Source organism: Sander lucioperca, chromosome 14 (genome assembly GCF_008315115.2).
Source record: "Sander lucioperca isolate FBNREF2018 chromosome 14, SLUC_FBN_1.2, whole genome shotgun sequence".
In the NCBI taxonomy this organism is placed as follows: Eukaryota; Metazoa; Chordata; class Actinopteri; order Perciformes; family Percidae; genus Sander; species Sander lucioperca.
The window spans coordinates 12,216,724-12,236,768 of NC_050186.1; the positions used below are offsets into that span (position 1 = coordinate 12,216,724).

Sequence of the window (20,045 nt, forward strand, 5' to 3'; positions counted from 1 at the left end):
TAATAGAGATGTAACAATACGCTCAACTTACGATTCGAAGTTGACGATACAATGTTTTTAACAGGATGATAAACGATACAACACATTTGCCTTCCGCGTACTAAGTAGCCTAGGAATGCCTCCAAATCTTTGGGCGCACTCACCGCATTGCAGCATCATTTTTTAATTTAATCTCCGGCTCCGTCCCGCTCCCGTTGAGTTCTATGATCTATACCGTCTCTATCACGTTACCAACAGTGAGATTGACTCCCGGACCGCGGGACTCCCGCAGGAATACCGTGACCTGCGGGAGTCCCAAAAAATTGTCACCCTCTACGACAGATAGAGTTATTCGTAAGGATTCACAGTGCCACATGTATGTTTAACATTAAAACATGATTTATAAAATCACTCCAACAACTATTTTAATAGTTTAGCATTCTATGCAGGGTTCAAAATTAGCACCATTTACCAGCCAAATGCTGGTAAAATATGCAATTGGCTGGTAGATTTGCATCACTCACCAGCCAAAAAACAATGGTAATCTTTTGAGTGGCTGATCAAATTTGAACATTCACTAGCCATTTGGCTGGTGGACGAAAAAGTTAATTTTGAACCCTGATTCTATGTAAAAAAAAAAAGTAATGTCTAAAGGCTTTAGGCTGCCCTACACGTTGTTGTAGGCCCAGTTTAATATGCAACATTTTATACAATAGTAGGGGGTCTGTGCTCCGTCTCGCTCGTTCACTTAAGGGGTCCTTGGCTTAAAAAACGTTGACGACCCCTGCTCTAGTGCAACATGAAAAATAAAATAATGGATTTTTATCACCCCTATTATTCTTTTCATAGATTGATCGTGCGATAAGTTTTGGAATTACAGTTTTGGGAGACGGAAAACAAAGTATGATGTTGCCATGGAGTACGATAGCTGTTGTAAAATGTAACTAAGTATTCCAACCTTTACTTAAGTAAAAGTAGTAACACCACAGTGTAAAAATACTCTGTTGCAAGTAATAGTTCTGCATTTAAACCCTTCTTAAATAAAGGTATTAGCATCAAAACACTTTAAAGTATCTAAACGTATTCCTGCAGAATGGTCCTTCTCAGAATAATATATGTTATATTACTGGATTATAATTATTGACGATTCAATGTTGAAAGATAGGGATTATTTTAGTTACTTTATATGCTGCTACCTTGTGAATTTCCCGCCTTATCTGAATGCATCATATTTTACTTGTTGAGTATATTTTGGATTTATCTAAATCTGCAAAGTAACTAAAGCTGTCAAATAAATGCAGTAAAGACAAAATGTGCCTCTGAATTGTAGTGAAGTAGTAGTAGCAGAAAAAGGAAATACTCACGTAAAGTACAAGTACCTCAAAATTGTACTTAAGTACAGTTCTTGAGTAACTGTACCTAGTTACTTTGTGGACTTGCAATACGTTGAGCTCTCAGGGCCACCATAGAAAAGCAAAACGCAGTCAAAGTGTTTAATACTGTTGGTTTTATTGAAGTCAGGGTAACAGTGAGGACCTTAAACTTGAGGTAGAATTGCCCCCTAACTGCAGTTCATGTTTAAGATTAGGTTCCCCTAAAGATTTTGCAATCGTTGGAGGAGGAATAAAGAAACCTCCTCCTGTTCTGTAGCAGTGGACGGACGTGGTTCTGAGGTTTGGGAGGGAGCCCCGAGCAGAGAGCGGCCCTCCTGCTAACACTGAAGCACCCATGCATCAGGCTTTTACTTCCTGAACTGAGTAATGGGAGCCGGGACTTTGATGTCCTGTCCCTTCTCTAGCTTCTTCTCACACTCAATCAGGTGGTTGACCCCATCGACCAATAGCTGGACCAGCTCCACCTGGAGAAAAACACACTAAAGTTAATTTCTACAACAAAATATTGTCTCAGAGAGTTTGAGATGACAACAAACTTTGGTTATCAAAGGCCAAATAATGAAATTAAGTTACTTTACATTATGTCAGGGACATTTTATCAGAATACTGCATATAAAATTAGAAATTAGACATATAGGAAATATTGGATAGGATAGAAAAACACAATTTTATTCTGCTAAATAAAACATCACATTCATTATTTAACTTGTTTTCATTTTCAACAGATTGTACTATATCCGAATACAATACACATTTTCTATAGGCTCAGTCCGCCACTTTTAAAAAAAAAAAAAAAAAAAAAAAACATATCCAGTGCTGCTTCCGTGGTTTCAGAACTTTGGAAAGTCGTCATGGTAACATTAATGACGAGGGCTGGGAAGATTGTCAGAACAGGCAGCCAAGTGACAGAATTCTGATCCAATGGAAATCACAGCTGTCAGATTGACAGCACTCTAGCCCAATGGGTAGTCGGGGGAGGGGGGGGCAATTATATTTCAGGGGGGGCCGGTGCCACCCCGTGCCCCCCCTTCTAGCCCCGCCCCTGCATAACGTCGTTCCTTAGTAACATGACCAAAGAAAGAAAAACATCTACAAAAGACATTTTTCCTCACCTCAGATTTGCCGAGACGGTCGTTGTTGGAAATGTCGAAGGTGTCTCCGGTAGCAGCTGTATCCACGCCGCCAGTGCCTCTTTTCTGCAGCCGCAGGTTGTCGAGGATTTTGGAGAAACGTGGGTCCTGCAGAGTGATTTCAATCATTCGTAACTTGTTGTTACTACAGTCAAATTCCACTTTTTTCCAAGAGCACATATGCAGAAGTTTACATTGATTGATCAGTCCCTCCAGAAAAACGTGATAATGCGATCGCATAATTCAACGCATAATCAGCCAAAGTCTGCATATTTATGCGGGGGCCGCATTTTTTCAAATACGCCGCACTTTCGCCGCATAAATTGCAGATTTTCGCGCAAAATATGCGGGGTTTGCATGATTTCATAATCCCCGCATTTTTGTTGCAAAAAAAGTCACATCTTAGCAGAAAGTTGAAAAATATTGCGTTTACTTCCCACAAGAGCAGCCATTTTCCCCTGTTGCCATGGGAACGTTATGAAGTGACGTAATTGAACATCATCGAAAAGCTGCAAACCCCGCGATGAAGCCATGATGAAACCGCAGTTTTTGCAAGTTCCCGCAATTTCATAGCATAAAATTGCATAAATATCCCGCATATTCCATCGCATTTTTTAAGAAAACGTGCCGCATAATCAAGGATTAGAAGAAGGACTGATTGATCCTGTAAAGGTTTTGGGCTTAAAGGGACAGTTCAGATGTTTTGAAGTCTGGTTGTATGCACTTCTCCATAGTCAGTGTGTTAGCGACAGCAGTAAGTAGACGCTATATATAAAGTATTTTCAGTGCTTCACCTTGCCGTCAGACAGCCCTTTACGATGGGGAACTGAAGCCGTTATCTCTGCTCTCTTCAAAGCCACCAGACTCCTTTGTCATTTTACCTCGCAGAACACGGGAGTTGCTGCTCTACTGCTGCCTCCATCGGTTAGTTAGTTTGTGTTGTTGTGTGACTTTGGTGTTTTGAAGGGTTAGGAACCAGTGGTGTAGTCTACGTGATACGCAGTATACCCACTAAGAAAGCTCCAGGATTTCCATATAGCCACTTAAAAATGCGCATGACGCACAACAACAAACTTTCCATCGTATTTTTGATATATTTTGAATTGTCATCTGTGGGTTTTTTCATCGCATAGGCTAAATAAAGGTATTTCCTCCGTAAATTGGTGCATAAAAGTGTGTCAGAATGCAGAAAAATGAAGTCTTTTCCTGGGGGAGGACACCCAGACCCCCCCACTATGATATGCCCCCCCACATATATAGGCCCATACATATACAGGACAGTATACCCACCACAATACATTAGACTACACCACTGTTAGGAACTAACAACACTATCAAACTAACCATTCGAGGCAGCGATGTGGCTCCTACCGGCTTTTTTTAAACTGTTGTCGTGCCGACCGCCATCTACTGTAGCTAACACACTGACTATGCAGATATAGCTCATACAACCACACTTCAAAAATCTGAATTGTCCCTTTAAGTTGAGAATGAAAGTTAACGTTGACGTTGCAAACACGAGTTGACAAATCAATCTCAGCAGAAGGTGCCGTCAGTAGCTGTTCAGGAGGCATTGATTGTATCACACAATCTCCTTCAGGAGATGGAGAATAAAAGATAAGGGTGGTAATATTCTATATTTTAACAACTTATATTTGAACGAATCCCATGAAAAGAACCAAAAACTAAAACCAACAATGTTTTTTGTCTGTCTCTCAATACGTTCTGATTTCCAGACCCTGAACTGTGGCTTTAAAAAGTTTTTTTAAACAAACGCGGAGGAAATAGTGCGATTGATGGGGACTATTTTCACTGGCGGATTAATCCACATTTGGTACTCTAGTGAGTATTTTAGGCAGTAGGATCATGGGTGTGGGGTTGAGTCAAAATAAACTGCAGTGTGTGTGTTCATTATGAAGAAACATGTCAGCCAGTGAAACAGTGTGGCTCATTGATGTGTTTTTATGGTACAGAAAGAGGAAGAAGATATACTGTATCAGGCTGTGATACACACACACACACACACACACACACACACACACAATAAATAATGATACATTCACTGGTCGTTTCGGTCTCCATCTACAGAGGAAGATCATGTGATCAAAAGCTCCAGAACAGCCGCTAAATGGACCTCACGGTGAGATTGGTTCTGTCAACAGAGGTTAAAGTTGTATCTATGTGTTCCCATTGAGTTGTAACTGTTTTTTGTGAGTGTGTGTGTGTGTGTGTGTGTGTGTTTTACCTGGCTGAGTTTTGGCAGGCGCACATGCACCCCCGCCCTGAGGCCGGTGCCCAGGTTGGAGGGACATGTGAGGATGTAGCCCAGACGCTCGTTCCACATGAACTCCCAACCTCTCTCCTGGATCAGGTGCTCTACCTGTGAAACATGATGACATCACGTGAGAAGAGTTTTCCAGTCACATTTTAAGTTTTTTTTATTAGATTAACAAATTGAATGTTTCTTGATGAGCTGAGAAAATTCTCCTGCATCTTGTGTTACTAACACTTAAACTGTAAACTAACCCATCGTCCTGAGAAATGTATCGTCTTAAAGCGACACATACTGTGATCCATCTCTGCAAAAAAAACCAACATATTTTCTACATATAGTTTTTCTTTGATTATTATTTGGGTAATTTAAAGATTTGGTTTCACAGGCATAGTGAAAATAATGGTTTGGCCGCAGTGAGAAGGGAAATCCAATCTGTGCACAGAATTACTAGACCATATCCAACATTTAAAGTCCCAGTGTGTAACGTGTTTAGTTGTTCATTATCAAAATCTGTTGCCCATTCACAAACTTGTCCTTTTTCATGAATATTTACCGCCACCATCAATTCCAAGTATTCCTTTTGGCTTGAAATTATACATTTGCGTTCGCATGAACTGGGGTAGACGCTCCATATTCATGCTCCATCTTGAAATACGTTAGCCGGTAAAGGACATACAGGACATACTGCTCCACCTTTCGTGTTTTCGCTGTCACATGAGAAACTCACAGGTGCTGCTAACGCTGCTAATGGGTATCGTAGCTTCCCGGCACTTCTTGTAGCGTGAAGGCTACCGTAGCTGTAATACGTACTTTGAACTGCGTGGCACAAGAGAGTTGATTGCGATATATGATCTCAACGCTAGATGGGAGAAATTCCTACACATTGGACCTTTAGAGTTTTCTTGACATCCGGGTGTCAGTCTTTGTCCCTCACATTGCGCTCTCTGTGTGTTGCTGTTCTCAAAGTCTGTTCCCTTCCGGAAACAACGACAAACTTCGAGCTAGCAAACTACATGCTGAAAGTTTAAGAAAATTTGGACCGTGCAACAAGGCAGACCTGCTTGTTTTTTTTGGGGAATGATTGTAAAGATTTACAAAGAATATGTTTACGGTATTTCCTCTCTAACTGGGACGTTTAGGAACCTATTGGTGGGATTGCTGTGCACGAAGTACACACCACGGTACACTGGTAAGAGAAAATGGTGTTTAACCATGTTTACAGCTAATTAAAATAGCTCACGTTACTGTATTGTGTGAACTTCATTTAATATTGTACGTGGTGTTTTCTTTTGCGGGGTGCAAATGTTCCACCAAAACAACTACCTTCCCGAGACTATTTAGCAGAGCCACCATCGCTGCGTCCAGAGCTTAGCGCCGCCCAAGACGATTGTGATTGGTTTAAAGAAATGCAAACAACCCAGTGCGTTTTTTTTCTTCCTATCCCAGAATGCATCTGTGGTGTAGTCAGACCTTCCTCCACAGCGCTGTGGAGATATGCTGCGTTCCAGGCAACCCGTAACTCGTGTTTTCACAACCTTCTCCCCTTGAAAGTGCCCTGGGACGGCAGTCAAACCCGTAACTTACGCCCCGTGAACTCGTACCAGATCGTTGTACTCCCAGTTACAGTTTTTGACATCACACACACATAAAAAACAATGGTGACCCCCTGTTGATATGCTGTACAGACGCCGGTGATTAGCGGTGAGAAATAGATATAAATAGGCAACGTAAAGTAATTCCGCACATTGTAATCAAAACAATACACATACGATTGTGTACTACTACAGGTTATGTTTATTAAATGGAGCCCAAAATATGTTGCCGACTAGAAATCGCTAGTATCAGCTAGCGCTAGCTAACATCAGCATTAGGTAGCCGCTAGCTAACGTTAGGTAGCCTAACCTGAACCCTGGAACGCTACCAAGTCGTGAGTCATGACTTGAAGTCGTAACTTACGGGCTAAAAATTGTGTCTGGAACGCAGCATTAATCTCGCCCTAAAGCAACTTGTCTCCACTGTACCTGCTTAAGTCCTCTGCAGAATCTCTCAAACACTCTCTTCATGTTGCCTCCCTTCTCCATGGAGATGACTCTGGTGTGGTCCTCCTCATTCACCCAGATCAGGAAGGTCTTCTCATTGTTGTGCCTGAAGAGAACCAGAACAAGAGACTCAATAGGGAGCTCTCCAGGTCAAACACTCTTTTCATCAACTGGAGATGACTCATGGCCATAAAGCACCTTTAATATTCATGCTGCTTGTCTGTGCAGAATTAATATGTGAGAGAGTAACGGACAATACACACCAAATGGAAAACACAATAACTATTTCCCATCTGTATTTTTTTTCCACCAACATGCGTCAAAATCAGGGCAATAACTGAATTATTCTTTTATGTGTCAGAAGGTGTAGAAAAATCTATCGTTGCTGTCAGGCAGAAACCTTGTATCTTCCAAATTTTGTAATTTTTAATTTATTTTCATAAATCATATATGCTATTGGTCCCCCTTAACGTCTGTCTGTGGGTTTTACAAATATAAACAGTGACAAGGCAATTTCATCTGACTTTTTCTAACTGTTAATAGCTTAATAAAATGTTTTCAAATGATTTTTTATTCCATATTCAATTTAGTCCAATTACTTAACAGAAAAAAACTTTAAATCTCCATATTTAAATGGTTGAAAACAGCATTTTCTGCCATTTTTGCTTGAAGTATCTTACATTTGTGTCTAAACACTTGTGTTAAATTACAATCCAGCCCTGAGTGCATCTCTGAAATGGATCAGGATGTTAAAGTGTAAATAGTGACACAGCAGACATGCAGGAGAGCTGAGTCGACCCTACCAGATGCCCCTGGCGTCTGGCCAGTCTCGGGCCATAAAGGCACATGTCAACAAAGGAGAGACAGGTTTGTCAAACAGGAAGTGGTCCTGAAGGAGGGAGGGGCAAAGGGGAGGTAGAAACGGGTAGAACAGCGGAAGGAGTATGTTAAGAGGGTAACTTCTATAACTACGTGAACAGACTTCTGTGGTTGAGAGGAGAGAATAGAACAAAGGTTCGGGAGGACTTCACAGGACAGGAGAGGGTTTGGGTCCGATTGCATTGCCTCTCATTGCTTACAACGCTAACAGCACTGGGGTGGGACGTCTTACCAGATCCCCCTGGAATCGGGCCAGTCTCGGGCCATGAAGGCCGCGGTGAGTAACGGAGACACGGGCTTGTCAAAGAGGAAGTGGTCCTTGTGTGGTGCAGCATGAAATAATCAGAACAGGAAGGTCAACCAAAAAAAGAAACTATTGCGATAATTTTGTTGAATATCGCAATAACAATATGACCTGCGATAAATAAACTGATATTAAAGTGTTCTCGGTTCTGCTGCTTTACGTATTCTGCTAAAATACAACAAACTGCTTGTTGAATTTTAAACAAATGAAAGGAAATCATTTACAACGTTGTTTTATTGAACAAACTGAACATTGAATTGAATATAAAAGGCAACATTAAAAAAAGAATGACAGTTACATTTTAAAGTGCAGTTTTCTACTCATATTTTCTTTCAAATGACACAAAATAGTGTCTTTTGCGATGTTTTTTGCACCAGTTTACATCACGATGACAATAAAAAAACGTATATTGTGCAGCCCTCGAACCTACTAGAGCTGTGCTCGACTAAAGAAATCCTTAGACGACTAAGAGTCACATGACTTTGTTGATTAGTAGGGGTGGGAATCACCAGACGCCTGATAGTATCACGATACTAATGTCACATTACGATATTGCAATTTTAAACGTTCATAACCCGGCTCCTGCGCCATGACAAATGTGAGAGATGCACACGTTTAACCCTTAGGTTGTCCTCCCAGGTGAAAACTGAAAACACTTTTGCTTTTTTTCGACGTTTTCTATGCTTTTCCCCCAGCTTTCGCCAGTATATACACCCCTTAAACCAACTTATTACCACAAGTTTTACAATTACTTTTTCAAAATTCATGGTCAATAAACCTCATTTATATGATTTTATACCTAATTTTGGAGTTAAAAAGCAGAAATTATGAAATATTCTGACAATTAAGTTAAAATCCGAGGACAACTTGTGTCAGAGTTTAGTCAGGAAATGGTTTTTAAACCATTTAAACGGTTTTTTTTTTGGTTTTTTTTGTTTTTCCAAATGCTGTAAAATATAATATAACATCCGAATTCAATGATATTGCGAAGAATGTTGTATTGAACCAGCCAAGTTTTTTTTGGGGGGCAATTTGGTTAAAAGAAACCCATATTTTTTTGTGTAGAAACTTTGGAAAACGGGTCAAGTTTGACCCCGAGGAAAAACATTTTTTCCAACTTCAAATTACATTATATTTCCAAAGGAAAACTTTGTCAACATCTGACCTCACCAGAAGAAAAACATCAACAACATTCAACTCCACCATCTAGTGGACTGAAAAAGCAATGGATGTTATTATTCTAGTAGTTCTTTTATGCAATTTATATAATAACAGATAGAAAGTTGGCAACCGGGTATCGATACGGTATTGCCACGGAAAATATTGCAATACGCTGTATCGATTCCCCCCTACCCCCCCTATCAATTAGTTGATTTAATAGATAGATCTGTGTGCTTTGAGTTGTTGTTAAGACTAGAAAAGAGCAATATAAATGCAGTCCATTTACCGTCTGTAAAACTGTAAAAGCACCACTTTAAATCTTGTGTTTACTGGAAATGTGCTCATATGTTTCTGGAAATAAGTCATTCAGCATGAAAAAAAAAAATCATAAAAAATGACTAATTGCCTTCACAAATCTTAGTCGACTAAGAGTAAAAGGACCAATTAATCTACTAATCAACTAAAAAGGGGGCTAGGGCTGCACTATTTAAAGAAAATATGCATCTCGTGATAACGATATGACTTGCGATAAATAGTGTACTTAGCTCTGCATTTCTGCTGCTTTCATTATTCTGCTAAAATACAACAAATTGCCTGTTGGATTTAAAACAAATAATAGGAAATAATTTCCAACATTCTTCTATTGAACAAATTGAACATTGAACTCTTCTTTCAACTACCACAAACCGTCTCTGAGCATACACTGCGATATGTTGCAGTCTTTTGCGATGTGTAGGCTATATTACGCAAATTGATATTGCGATGACGATAAAAAAAACGATATATTGTGCAGCCCTAGAATTACCTGGGGGACTAATCCGTACTCGTCTATGAGTAATCGGGATTTACACAAAGTCCCAATTATGACTTTAGGTAAGTTCTGTCAAATCAAAGATCATCTGGGAAGTTATATTATTTTGTAGTTTCTCTGTATAAAACCATGCTGAAACTCACATCAATGAGCTGCTGCTGCTCCTTCTCTGTCATGTCTCCCAGGCCGTAGTAGCGTCCGGCCAGGTCTCCCTTTAGGCCGGCCAGGGCTGTCACAACCACGCGCTCCACCTCCCGACGCTCGGCCCTAGAACAGGCTGGGGGCAGGCTCAGCCCGCGGATACTGCGGCCAGTCCGGACACGGGACGACAGGACGTAGTTTTCGTCGAACACGGCGTTGGTTATCTGGAGGTCGGTGACACAGGCGAGAAAGACAGAAGGAAAATGTTGTTTAATACTTGAAGGGACGGCAGGTGGACGGAGGGATCGTGTAGCGGTGTACACACCTTGGAGGAGTCCAGGTCAGTCGGGTGTTTCATGGTTCTGGGGTCGTAGCCGTTGTGCCGGTCTTTGATGACGGGGTCAAAGAGTTCAGCAAACACCTGGAGGGAACAGAAAGCAAAGTCAAGGCTGTAGGTTTGGTTTCAGAAGTGTTTTTAAAAACAAACAAAAAATGTCTTTGAAGCTCTGCTTAAAACCATGTTTAGTCTCCTTTATAGAAGGCTGATATGATAAATAACGTACGTTTGCCTTTAATTGATTAATTCCAACGTCTTTTCTGTGAATATCACAGGTGATAAAATATAGATTAAAGGTCCCATATTATGCTTATTTTCACGTTCATACTTTATTTGGGGTTTCTTCTAGAACATGTTCATGCTTTAATGTTTAAAAACACTTTATTTTTCTCATACTGTCTGTCTGAATATACCTGTATTCACCGTCTGTATGAAACGCTCCGTTTCAGCGCCTGTTTCTTTAAGAAAAGCCCAGTCTGCTCTGATTGGCCAGGCCTTCCTCATCTGCGCCAGGCAAGCCCCCAGGAACAGCAGCATGTCTTAATGCAACCATGGGCTTAGCGGCCAACGGTGGAACTGCACCCCATGGCCCAGAAAGACTTCACATAGACTTTGCATGGCGAAAGAAACTTCTATATTTCAGCGGATATTTTTTTTGGGGTATATCAACTTACCAGCCCGAACACTTAAAGGGTCCTTGTTTAAAACGTCATGTATTAAGTAACATTCACTAGTAATCGAATCCAGAGTTATTAAACTAGGCAAGATGAACGTGCATAAATGGCGCAAGCAGACCCGCGGTACTGCGGCCGCACACGTCGCCCTGCACTGCGCAGGCCCTTTTGACTATTCTCCTAAGGTACTGTAGCTGTAATAATGGATATAGCTAATGGCTGTAATTCGTCATGTGTTCTACTAATACATCCATGGTATTATCTTATGAGACACCCGAGGGATTTATGGATGTATGTATGCTGTAAAGCCTGTAACGTGGATGTAACGTCATTAGCATTTCCCAAACTGTCGGGGCTATCGGCTAGTAGCCATCATCAGCGGTAGCTAGCATGGATGTATTAAGAGAATGGTAACACGATACATACCGTATATGCCTACATAACGTTACTACAGACATAGCTAGATACTAGCTAGCGCTAGCTACTAAGGTTAGCTAGCTAGTATCTAGCTAGTAGCACGACATCTCCTTGGTTCTCTAAATACATCCATCATTTAGTTAGATAAGCATTTAAACGATCAGGAACAACGAAAACACAATGTTTATCCAGGTTTATTATACATCCATGATCTGTACTCTTGGCGTCTCTACACAGTCACTGCAGCCGGGGAATGACTGTAACGGCACTGTAGTGGCACTTTCTACCTATCTATAGTATAGTTGTGACATCACAACCGTACAGAAGTCCTGACGGCTCGTTTAAAGTTTCTGAATACGGGCAGTGTGCATTTTGCTGTGGAAATAGCATTTTAATACTTTCACAGTATTTATATAGCACCTTGACCTGCTTTATAATAATAAAAAAACTTAGAAATCTCACTTTTTTACAATATGGGACTTTAAATGTTGTTCTTGTTATCCAATACAGAAGTTGTCGCAACACCCTCCAGCTAAGCACTCGCTGAACGGCTAGCTGCTCATTACATTACATGTCATTTAGCTGACGCTTTTATCCAAAGCGACTTACGATTGCTACATACGTCAGAGGCTGCACGCCTCTGGAGCAACTAGGGGTTAAGTGTCTTGCTCAGGGACACATTGGTTGATGTATTGCAGTGGGAATTGAACCAGCTCTCCCACACCAAAGGCATGTGTTATATCCACTGCGCCATCACCACCCATTACTGGCCAAGCTTATGAACTCATATCTTCTCTCGTCTAGATTTTGGCAGCTGGACAGTCAGAGGAAATTCAGAGATATTTTAAAGAGTAAATAAACTGACAAACGGTTAAAAATGTCCATCCCCAGTGGTGCTTTAATTACACCCTTTATCAAAGTACAAATCATTTAACTCGAGGAGACGTTGAACTGATGTAGACACTAACTGTGACCTTTGACCTCACCTCATAGCTCTCCTCATCGCCAGCCACACAGCCCACCGTCTTGATGAACGGGTGCCCGGGGTTGTCCACTCCGGTTTGGATGCTCTGGTCCAGGGTCCAGTTGTTGGGGGTGACCTTGTCCCTCAGTTTGGCATAAATGGCGGGAGTCAGAGCCGCGGCCATGCAGTTGTTGTGTTTCCTCAGGTCGGGGAAGTCCGAGCTGCAGAAGAGGGAGAGGTGGAAAGATTTGAGTAACTGTACGTAATCTAAAGATCCTGCTTTTACTGCCAACTAGTGGTGAAAATGTGCTTTTCCCAACAACCCATGCTGCTGTGATCACATTTAGGGTTAAATGAAGTATAATCAAATATTGACAGATGTGCTTGAATGTTTCGTCTTATGTCCTGATTTTAGTGCAGGTTGCAGTATAGTTCATAAACCCGCCCCCTCTATGTTAGTTGATGGGACATGGGACTAAAAACTCAAAGTACATGTCAAATATACTTTTCCCAGTTTCCTACCTCGTTTCATCAACGCAAATTATGCAAAATTGTCACGCCTCAGAATAATGGTCACATCACACCAGAGAGAAGAGAAAAATATTTCATTAGTCATAACCTGTATGTGCTTTCAAGTAAAAAAAAAAAAAAGTTATTGGCAAGTGAAAAAAGATGTCCGTTCTCAGAGTTTGGTGCGAGTGCAGTGGATGGATAACCTTGACGAGTCCAAGCTCTATAATTATCTGCCTCAACAACACAGAAACTGACTACGTGCTTCACCTCACTTGCACATTTCAGAGCAATGACTCATTGCTTTGTTTCCACTACAGAAGCAACTGGAGGGCAGTGGTGGGATGTAACTTAGAACATTTACTCAAGTATTTATGTACAATTTGGAGGTACTTGTACTTTACTTGAGTATTTCTATTTCATGCAACTTTAAACTACTACTTCATAATTAAGAGGTAATAAATATTGTACTTCACTACATTTGTCTGACAGCTGTAGTTAGTTTTCAGATGACAGTTTTTCCTCCCCTTCCTGTCCAGTGAAAACCACGTATCTCCAGATGTGTTGATGTTGAATGTTTGTGATAAACTGAAGGATTAAGTGTTGAGAAAATTATCCTCCTTCTTAAGAGGCAGATACACAGCTAATTCTTAGCACAGTCTTTAACTCTGTATGATCGGAGACCATTTGACTAGAAAAGAGCCATTTTTAACTGGAGTCTTGCTGTAATGGTCTCCATTAGATAGACCATTGGAAAGGAAGGATTAAAAATGTCTACTGTTGGAGGGTGGGGCCTCAGCCAGGCAACTGTGATCATCTTCTTGGCTATTACGAGTACAATCTCAAATAAATATATTGTTCTTAAGTATATTCAGACGGTTTAGCGGAGAAAAAGTGGCGACAACAGCTAAGTTCAGGCACCAACAAAACGAAGAAAAGTTTAGGGAAAAGATTGGGGTCTGGATTAAAACACTCCCGTTTGCTGAAAGTATTAAAATAGTATTATATTATATTATATAACTTCCATCCATAGCTTTACCCCCTCCGTCGACAATTCCTGACAATGGACACCTCGTCGGGCATTAATGGACAAATCCGGCGCAAAATGAACCTAGGGGTTAATAACGTGTACCAAGTCGACCGTTCTCTGGGATATGTTTTCATGCTAATCGAATGTGACCAGTTTTAGCGCAAACCGCTAATTAGCTTATAACGCTAGTCGTCAGGGCACGGGTAAAGTGTACAAACAGTTTATTAAAAAGATAGTTTAGAAAGACTGTACCATTCACGTACACAAGCAGGCGCCATCTTGGGAAAACAGTCACAATCAGTCGAACGACGAACGCCGTGCTTGAGCTATGTTACTGGTACACGGCGTTCGACTGATCGTGACCGTTTTCCCAAGATGGTGCCTGCCTGTGTACGTGAACGGTACCGTCTTACAATCTATCTTTTAAATAAACTGTCTGTACACTTACAAAGTTCTCAATGCTTTGGTTTACATGTAGGGACCCTCATTATGCTACCGTTGAAGTGTGGTGATATTTTGAGCCTTGTTAGTGATATAGAAATAGCGATTTCTTTTTACTTTACCCGTGCCCCGACTACTAGCGTTATAAGCTAATTAGCAGTTTGTGCTAAAACTGGTCACAACACATTCGATTAGCATGAAAACATGTCACAAAGAACGGTCGACTTGGTACACACGTGTTATTAACCCCTAGGTTCATTTTGCGCCGGATTTGTCCTTTAACCCTTACATGTTGCACACACCTTCCTTCATGCTGTATCTGGTGTTGGTACGACCCAATCTTACCTGGGAGGATAGAGCTTTGTCTTCTTATCAGCAGCCAGGGGGCCATTTTCGCTCATCAGGAAGCCAGTGGCCATCGTTCCTGCGCCCAAGCTGGCCAACAGAGCTGCCGTGTTTCGGCTGGAGATCAAGCGTGTGAAAGAGCTCGCCATCTTTCTGATGGTTGTTGACTCTTTTTGTCAGTAAGAAATGAGCTGGAGAGAAAAAAATAAATATTTAGACAGAAGAGATTTGATCTTTGTTGATGAGGGTCAGTACATGTAAAACATTGGTTCCTAAAGTGGGGTCCTTGAGGGGGTTCCCAGCAAAAAAGGGAATCATTTATGTTCACTACCTTTAATTGCATCTGTAACACAATGGCAGAATATATGACCGTTTTGGTCATGGGTTTCATTCACTTTCTGTAATAAAACAACGCAGAATTCCTGGTGGGGGACGCTGGGAAGAAATCTTATCAAATGGGGGTCCGTGGTCTATTTGTCAGTTCAGAGGTTCTTCACATGTAAAAGTTTGGTAAACCAGTGAAGTAAGACACAGAATAGACATTCATAGTACTCGAGCATAGCCTTAGTTATCTTTTTGGACTGGAATCAGCGGTTTCATTCATGCTTCACAATCAATCAATTTATCTCGTCCAATCATATTCAGGCAGCAGGTGCACGCCAACGTTTAAAATCGCTACGTAAATCTTTAAACCTTTCACGTCAAGTTCAACTTCGGTAAATGCGAATTTGCGTCGTTGACTCAAAGCAAACTGTCTTGACAGTGACGGCCTTTAGAAAGGAACGGAGAGCCAAAATGGAGGAAGTTATCGTGGCTTATTAGCTTTGTTGTATCATCCACTTCTGTGGGAGTATAAACTGCTGAAAGAGACATAGGCCTAGTTTATGCTATAAGACAGGAGTCGATAGTTCAATTAGCCTATGTCTTTTTTTTATAAATACTGTACATTTTATGTCCCATTAGCAACAGGGCAACTTGCTTTTTTCTTCTCTTCAAAAACTCTATTGAATAAAATGGTGTACAATCATGAGAACAAAATGGCTGAGAGGGTTAGTAACCGTAACAGGCCCAGAACAGATTAAAAATAAGAGAGCCAGGAGAGCTATTGTGACTTACAAGCGCTAACGTTCTCAGATGGCTGGAATGCTAACAGTTAGCTAGCCATGCTACAGTATTTCACCATCTAACCCAGCGAGTAGTTGCTATGTCCCAATGTGTCTAAAATTAAATATTGGCAAAATTGTGCAGACGAATTTATGTACAATACAATATCTAAAAAATAATATATTTTCTTTGGTAGTGATTTATGCTGTATGTGTTGAGTAAGGGGGGATTAGTTCTTTTAGGAGAAGCCAGAGAAAGCAGAGACTTTCCCACTAAATCTAAGACCAGTTCAGATCAAAGTTTCGTGACGTGACAACTTAAAACTTGCAACTTCTTTCAACGAGTCGGTCTGCAGCGTTCTAAAACCTGCCAGTTCACACCAATAAGACGAGGCGAGAAAACTGCCATTATTAACAGCTGTTTGTAACATTAAAATAAAATGGATCATGGATAATTCCGTTTCTATAGTTATAGCTGACTTTACCAGCTGACTTCTCTATTGGCTATTGGCTGTTGAAACAGGTGACGTCCCTTACTTTCGAAAACCAGCCTCTGCGACTTGAACAGCCGGGTCGCAGTGACCCCATCAGCTGGTTTGAGTCCAGCTGAGACGGGCCGGTTCAGACCGCTGAAACTTTTCCCTGCTAACGGTTTCGTTTCATCGCAAATCTTTGGTCTGAACTGGGCTTAAGTGCTATAAATAGTCAATTCCTTAACAAAAGTCTGAACTGCATTAGTGCACAATGTGAGTACACCGATCCCCCCCACAGCTTTTTGTTTAATACAGTAATGAGCTTAGAGTAGGTGGGGCAGTGACAGATGCTCTTAGCCTCTTAGCATTATCCCAGTCTCCCACCTTCAGGATGGCAGGTTGTATGTGTCCACTACTGAACAGTTCAAAGACGTAAGGACACAGAAGAAAGTGGGGCTTGAGACAGCTCAGAAACAAACTGCAGTTTCCAGTTTGGCATAATATTGTTATTTTTGTTTTTATGTCCATGAAGATTGATTCAAAATGTTAAATGTAGTAGGCCTACATTACATAAAAGTTCTTAACGAAAAGGTCATGTTCTAGCTTGTCCTTCACAGACAGAGGGTGTGTAATATCCACGAGACTGTGTCTTAATATAGAGGGAAGCTGTGAGGACAGTACTGTTAATCCAGGTCAAAGGAAAGACGGCCGATCTGCTCTGAACTGATCACTGAGGTAGAGGTAGAGCTCGAGATGAATCGATTAATCGACTAGTTGTCAACTATTAAATTAATTGCTAACTATTTTGATAATCAGTCAGTTTGAGTCATTGTTTAATGAAGAAAAAGTTAAAATTCTCTGATTCCAGCTTGTTAATTAGAATATTTTCTAGTTTCTTCTCTCCTCTGTGACAGTAAACAATATATTTGAGTTGTGGACTAAACAAGACATTTGACGACGGATTTGGGAAACACTGATCGATATTTTTCACCATTTTCTGACATTTTATAGACCAAACAACTAATCAACAATGAAAATAATTCATTCCCCCAATAAGTCACAGGATATTTTTTTGACTGCAAAATTTATCCCACTGATTCCATTCACCTCTCTGTCTGTGGAGGTTAATGGCGTCGGACTCTTTGGGTCAGCGGTAATGTTATTTATAGATCACTGGAGAGCAGTTGTGCTGCCATGATCCAGTGCCAAGAAACAAGCTGACTCTGGCTCCCAACGCGGTGACATTCTGCACTGGTCATAAGACCAGACCTCATGAGGCCACGTCAGCAGGACAGAGGGATGGAAAGACGGGGAGGAGGGCAGGTAGAGTCAGAACAGAGGTGAAGCAGCAACGATCGACAAGATAAAAGCAAGAATTTTCAGGAAAAAGATCACGTTTAGATTCTGCATTCTGTGCTTGTGCCTTATAAAGCCTCCACTGCCAACTGACACTGTGGATCATATGTTCTTATAGTCAGGATTACGCCAAACCCACGACAGACCTAGGATCAGCCTCCCCTCCCCTGATCACTGTGACCTTTTAACTCTGAGACAGTATGTTCAGGAAATAAGAGCAGCTTCGTCCTCTCCAGAGGACACAGCAGAGTTACCACCACTTCAGGTATTTCAAATAAAACATTTAGGAAACATGTCAAATAAATCATTTTCATGCAAAGTGCACCAAAAAGTTGCCTTTTTAACTGCAAATAGGGCGGCAACTAACATTTATTTTCCTTGTAGTCTAATCTGTTAATTTTCTCGATTAATCAATTGGTTGTTTGGTCTATAAAATGTCATGAAATGGTGAAAAATGTGGATCAGTGTTTCCCAAAGCCATCCTAAAATGTTGTTTAGTCCACAACTCAAAGATATTCAGATTACTGTCACAGAGGAGAGAAGAAACTAGAAAATATTCACATTTAACAAGCTGAGAAAAAGGATTTCAACTTTTTTTTCCATAAAAAAAAGACTCAGACAATCAAAATAGGTGGCGGTTGATTTAAAAGTTGACAACTAATTGATTAATCGTTGCAGCTGTAACTGCAAAGCTTTTTTTAGTTCTAATTCATAACGTTTGCAGTAATTTATTCAGCTACATATCATCTTAAAGTTGTTATAACATCCTGCCTTCACTGCTCCTAAACATGTTGACTTTTGAAACATGCTCTCACATGGTAACCTCCCTCACATTAACCATAAATGTCCCAAGCATTCAAAAAGATCACATATCAAGGTGTATAGCCTGTATCTTCTTTGATACAACAGATTTTACATTCAGCTTGAGATGCATGACACTAACGGAGCCTTTCTGCAAGAGAAGTAAGAAAAAGTATTTACAGTACCTGTAGGGAAGCTGCTCTGCCTTCTTGCTGAAGGTCTCTTGTTAAAGAGCTTTTCACTCTCCTCTCTCAGGGGACTCCGCCCCCTCATGTGGGGTTAAACCCCCGGAAGCCAATCATAAGTCCAGAAACAAACCAATGGAGGACCACCAACATGAGCTACGACGGCACAGACTGCTAATGTGGAGCCATGATTAACCATGACCGCCACGGGTCCGATGTCACTGTCCAGATTGACCTTGATGTTTTCCCCTCACACACTGACCCTGAGAGCTCCACACACACAAACTTTACACCAAGTTCACAAGGGATTACAAAACTATACTGCAAATACAGAGAATACAACCAAAAAAAGAAGACAAAAGCAAATTTAAAACTAGAATTACCTCGGCCAACCAGTCAAATTGCACTTTACACCCACATCTGTCCAGACTCATATGTAGTGAAGCAATTTCATAAAAAGATAATGAGGGCGCTTTCACACCTATAGTTCGTAGACTCGGTGTGATTCGGGGGGTGAAGCTGCAACATTGCTGCATTTTTCATTTGGTTCTGTTTGCGTTCACACTGCACTTTGTCAAACGCATCGATTGAAACAGTCGCTTTTTTATTGGACGGAATATGCGAAACTCGCACTTCCACATTCGCACTCCCATCGCGTAAAATACGGACGCTTGGTGCCAGTGACCTTTGACCGCCAAATTTGAATCGGTTCATTCTTAAGCCCAAGTTGACGTTCCTACCAAATTTAAATAAAAAACCCTCCAGGGGGTCCGGAGATATCGTGTTCACAAGAATGGGGCGGATGTAGATAAGTACGGACAACGCGAAAACATAACTCCTCCGGCCACAACTGTCGCCGGAGCGGATGCATAAAAAACTCCAAGTTGCACAAAATAAAATGCACTTTAGGTACGAAACAAACTAAGTTTCCAGGGGAAACCAAAAACTGAACGTGAGTCCCTGCGTCCCCTGCATCATACAGTACGTACGCGCCGGCCAGTCACACGTTGGATAAGTGTTTTCAGTGTAACAGCTTTCTGTGCACCTCATGCTAATTAGAACATGTTCTTAATGACTTACCTGAATAAATAAAGGTGTGCCGGTGTCACAAGAGGAGGCAGAAGTGCCCCAAAGCGCAGGAGGGAGTGCAATTTTGGCTACAATGATAAAAGAACATTGAGCACTCAGGGCCAACTGTATCTTCCTATAACTGCCATAAAAACTGTTCGGAACTACATTATAATTCACATTTTTTTGCTTTTATTGGGTGTAAATATCTGTACATTACACAAATAA

The 20,045-nt window shown here is 41.0% G+C and overlaps 1 protein-coding gene across 2 annotated transcripts; it reads right to left on the bottom strand.

The window, feature by feature from the left end:
- Window positions 1–1,469: 1,469 nt before the first annotated feature.
- Window positions 1,470–18,971, bottom strand: ckmt2a (creatine kinase, mitochondrial 2a (sarcomeric)). Of its 2 annotated transcripts, none has more exons than XM_031301208.2 (10): window positions 18,750–18,971; window positions 14,832–15,022; window positions 12,528–12,726; window positions 10,439–10,534; window positions 10,116–10,337; window positions 7,621–7,706; window positions 6,800–6,923; window positions 4,749–4,883; window positions 2,486–2,611; window positions 1,470–1,837 (listed from the first exon to the last, which is right to left on the bottom strand). In XM_031301208.2, the coding sequence occupies exons 2-10, from the start codon at window positions 14,978–14,980 to the stop codon at window positions 1,721–1,723; spliced, it is 1,254 nt and encodes a 417-aa protein (XP_031157068.1). In that variant the 5' UTR covers window positions 14,981–15,022; window positions 18,750–18,971; the 3' UTR covers window positions 1,470–1,720. The 2 variants fall into 2 exon arrangements, with proteins under 2 accessions (XP_031157068.1, XP_031157070.1); XM_031301210.2 differs by lacking the exon at window positions 7,621–7,706 and adding an exon at window positions 7,929–8,014.
- Between the last annotated feature and the right edge of the window lie 1,074 nt (window positions 18,972–20,045).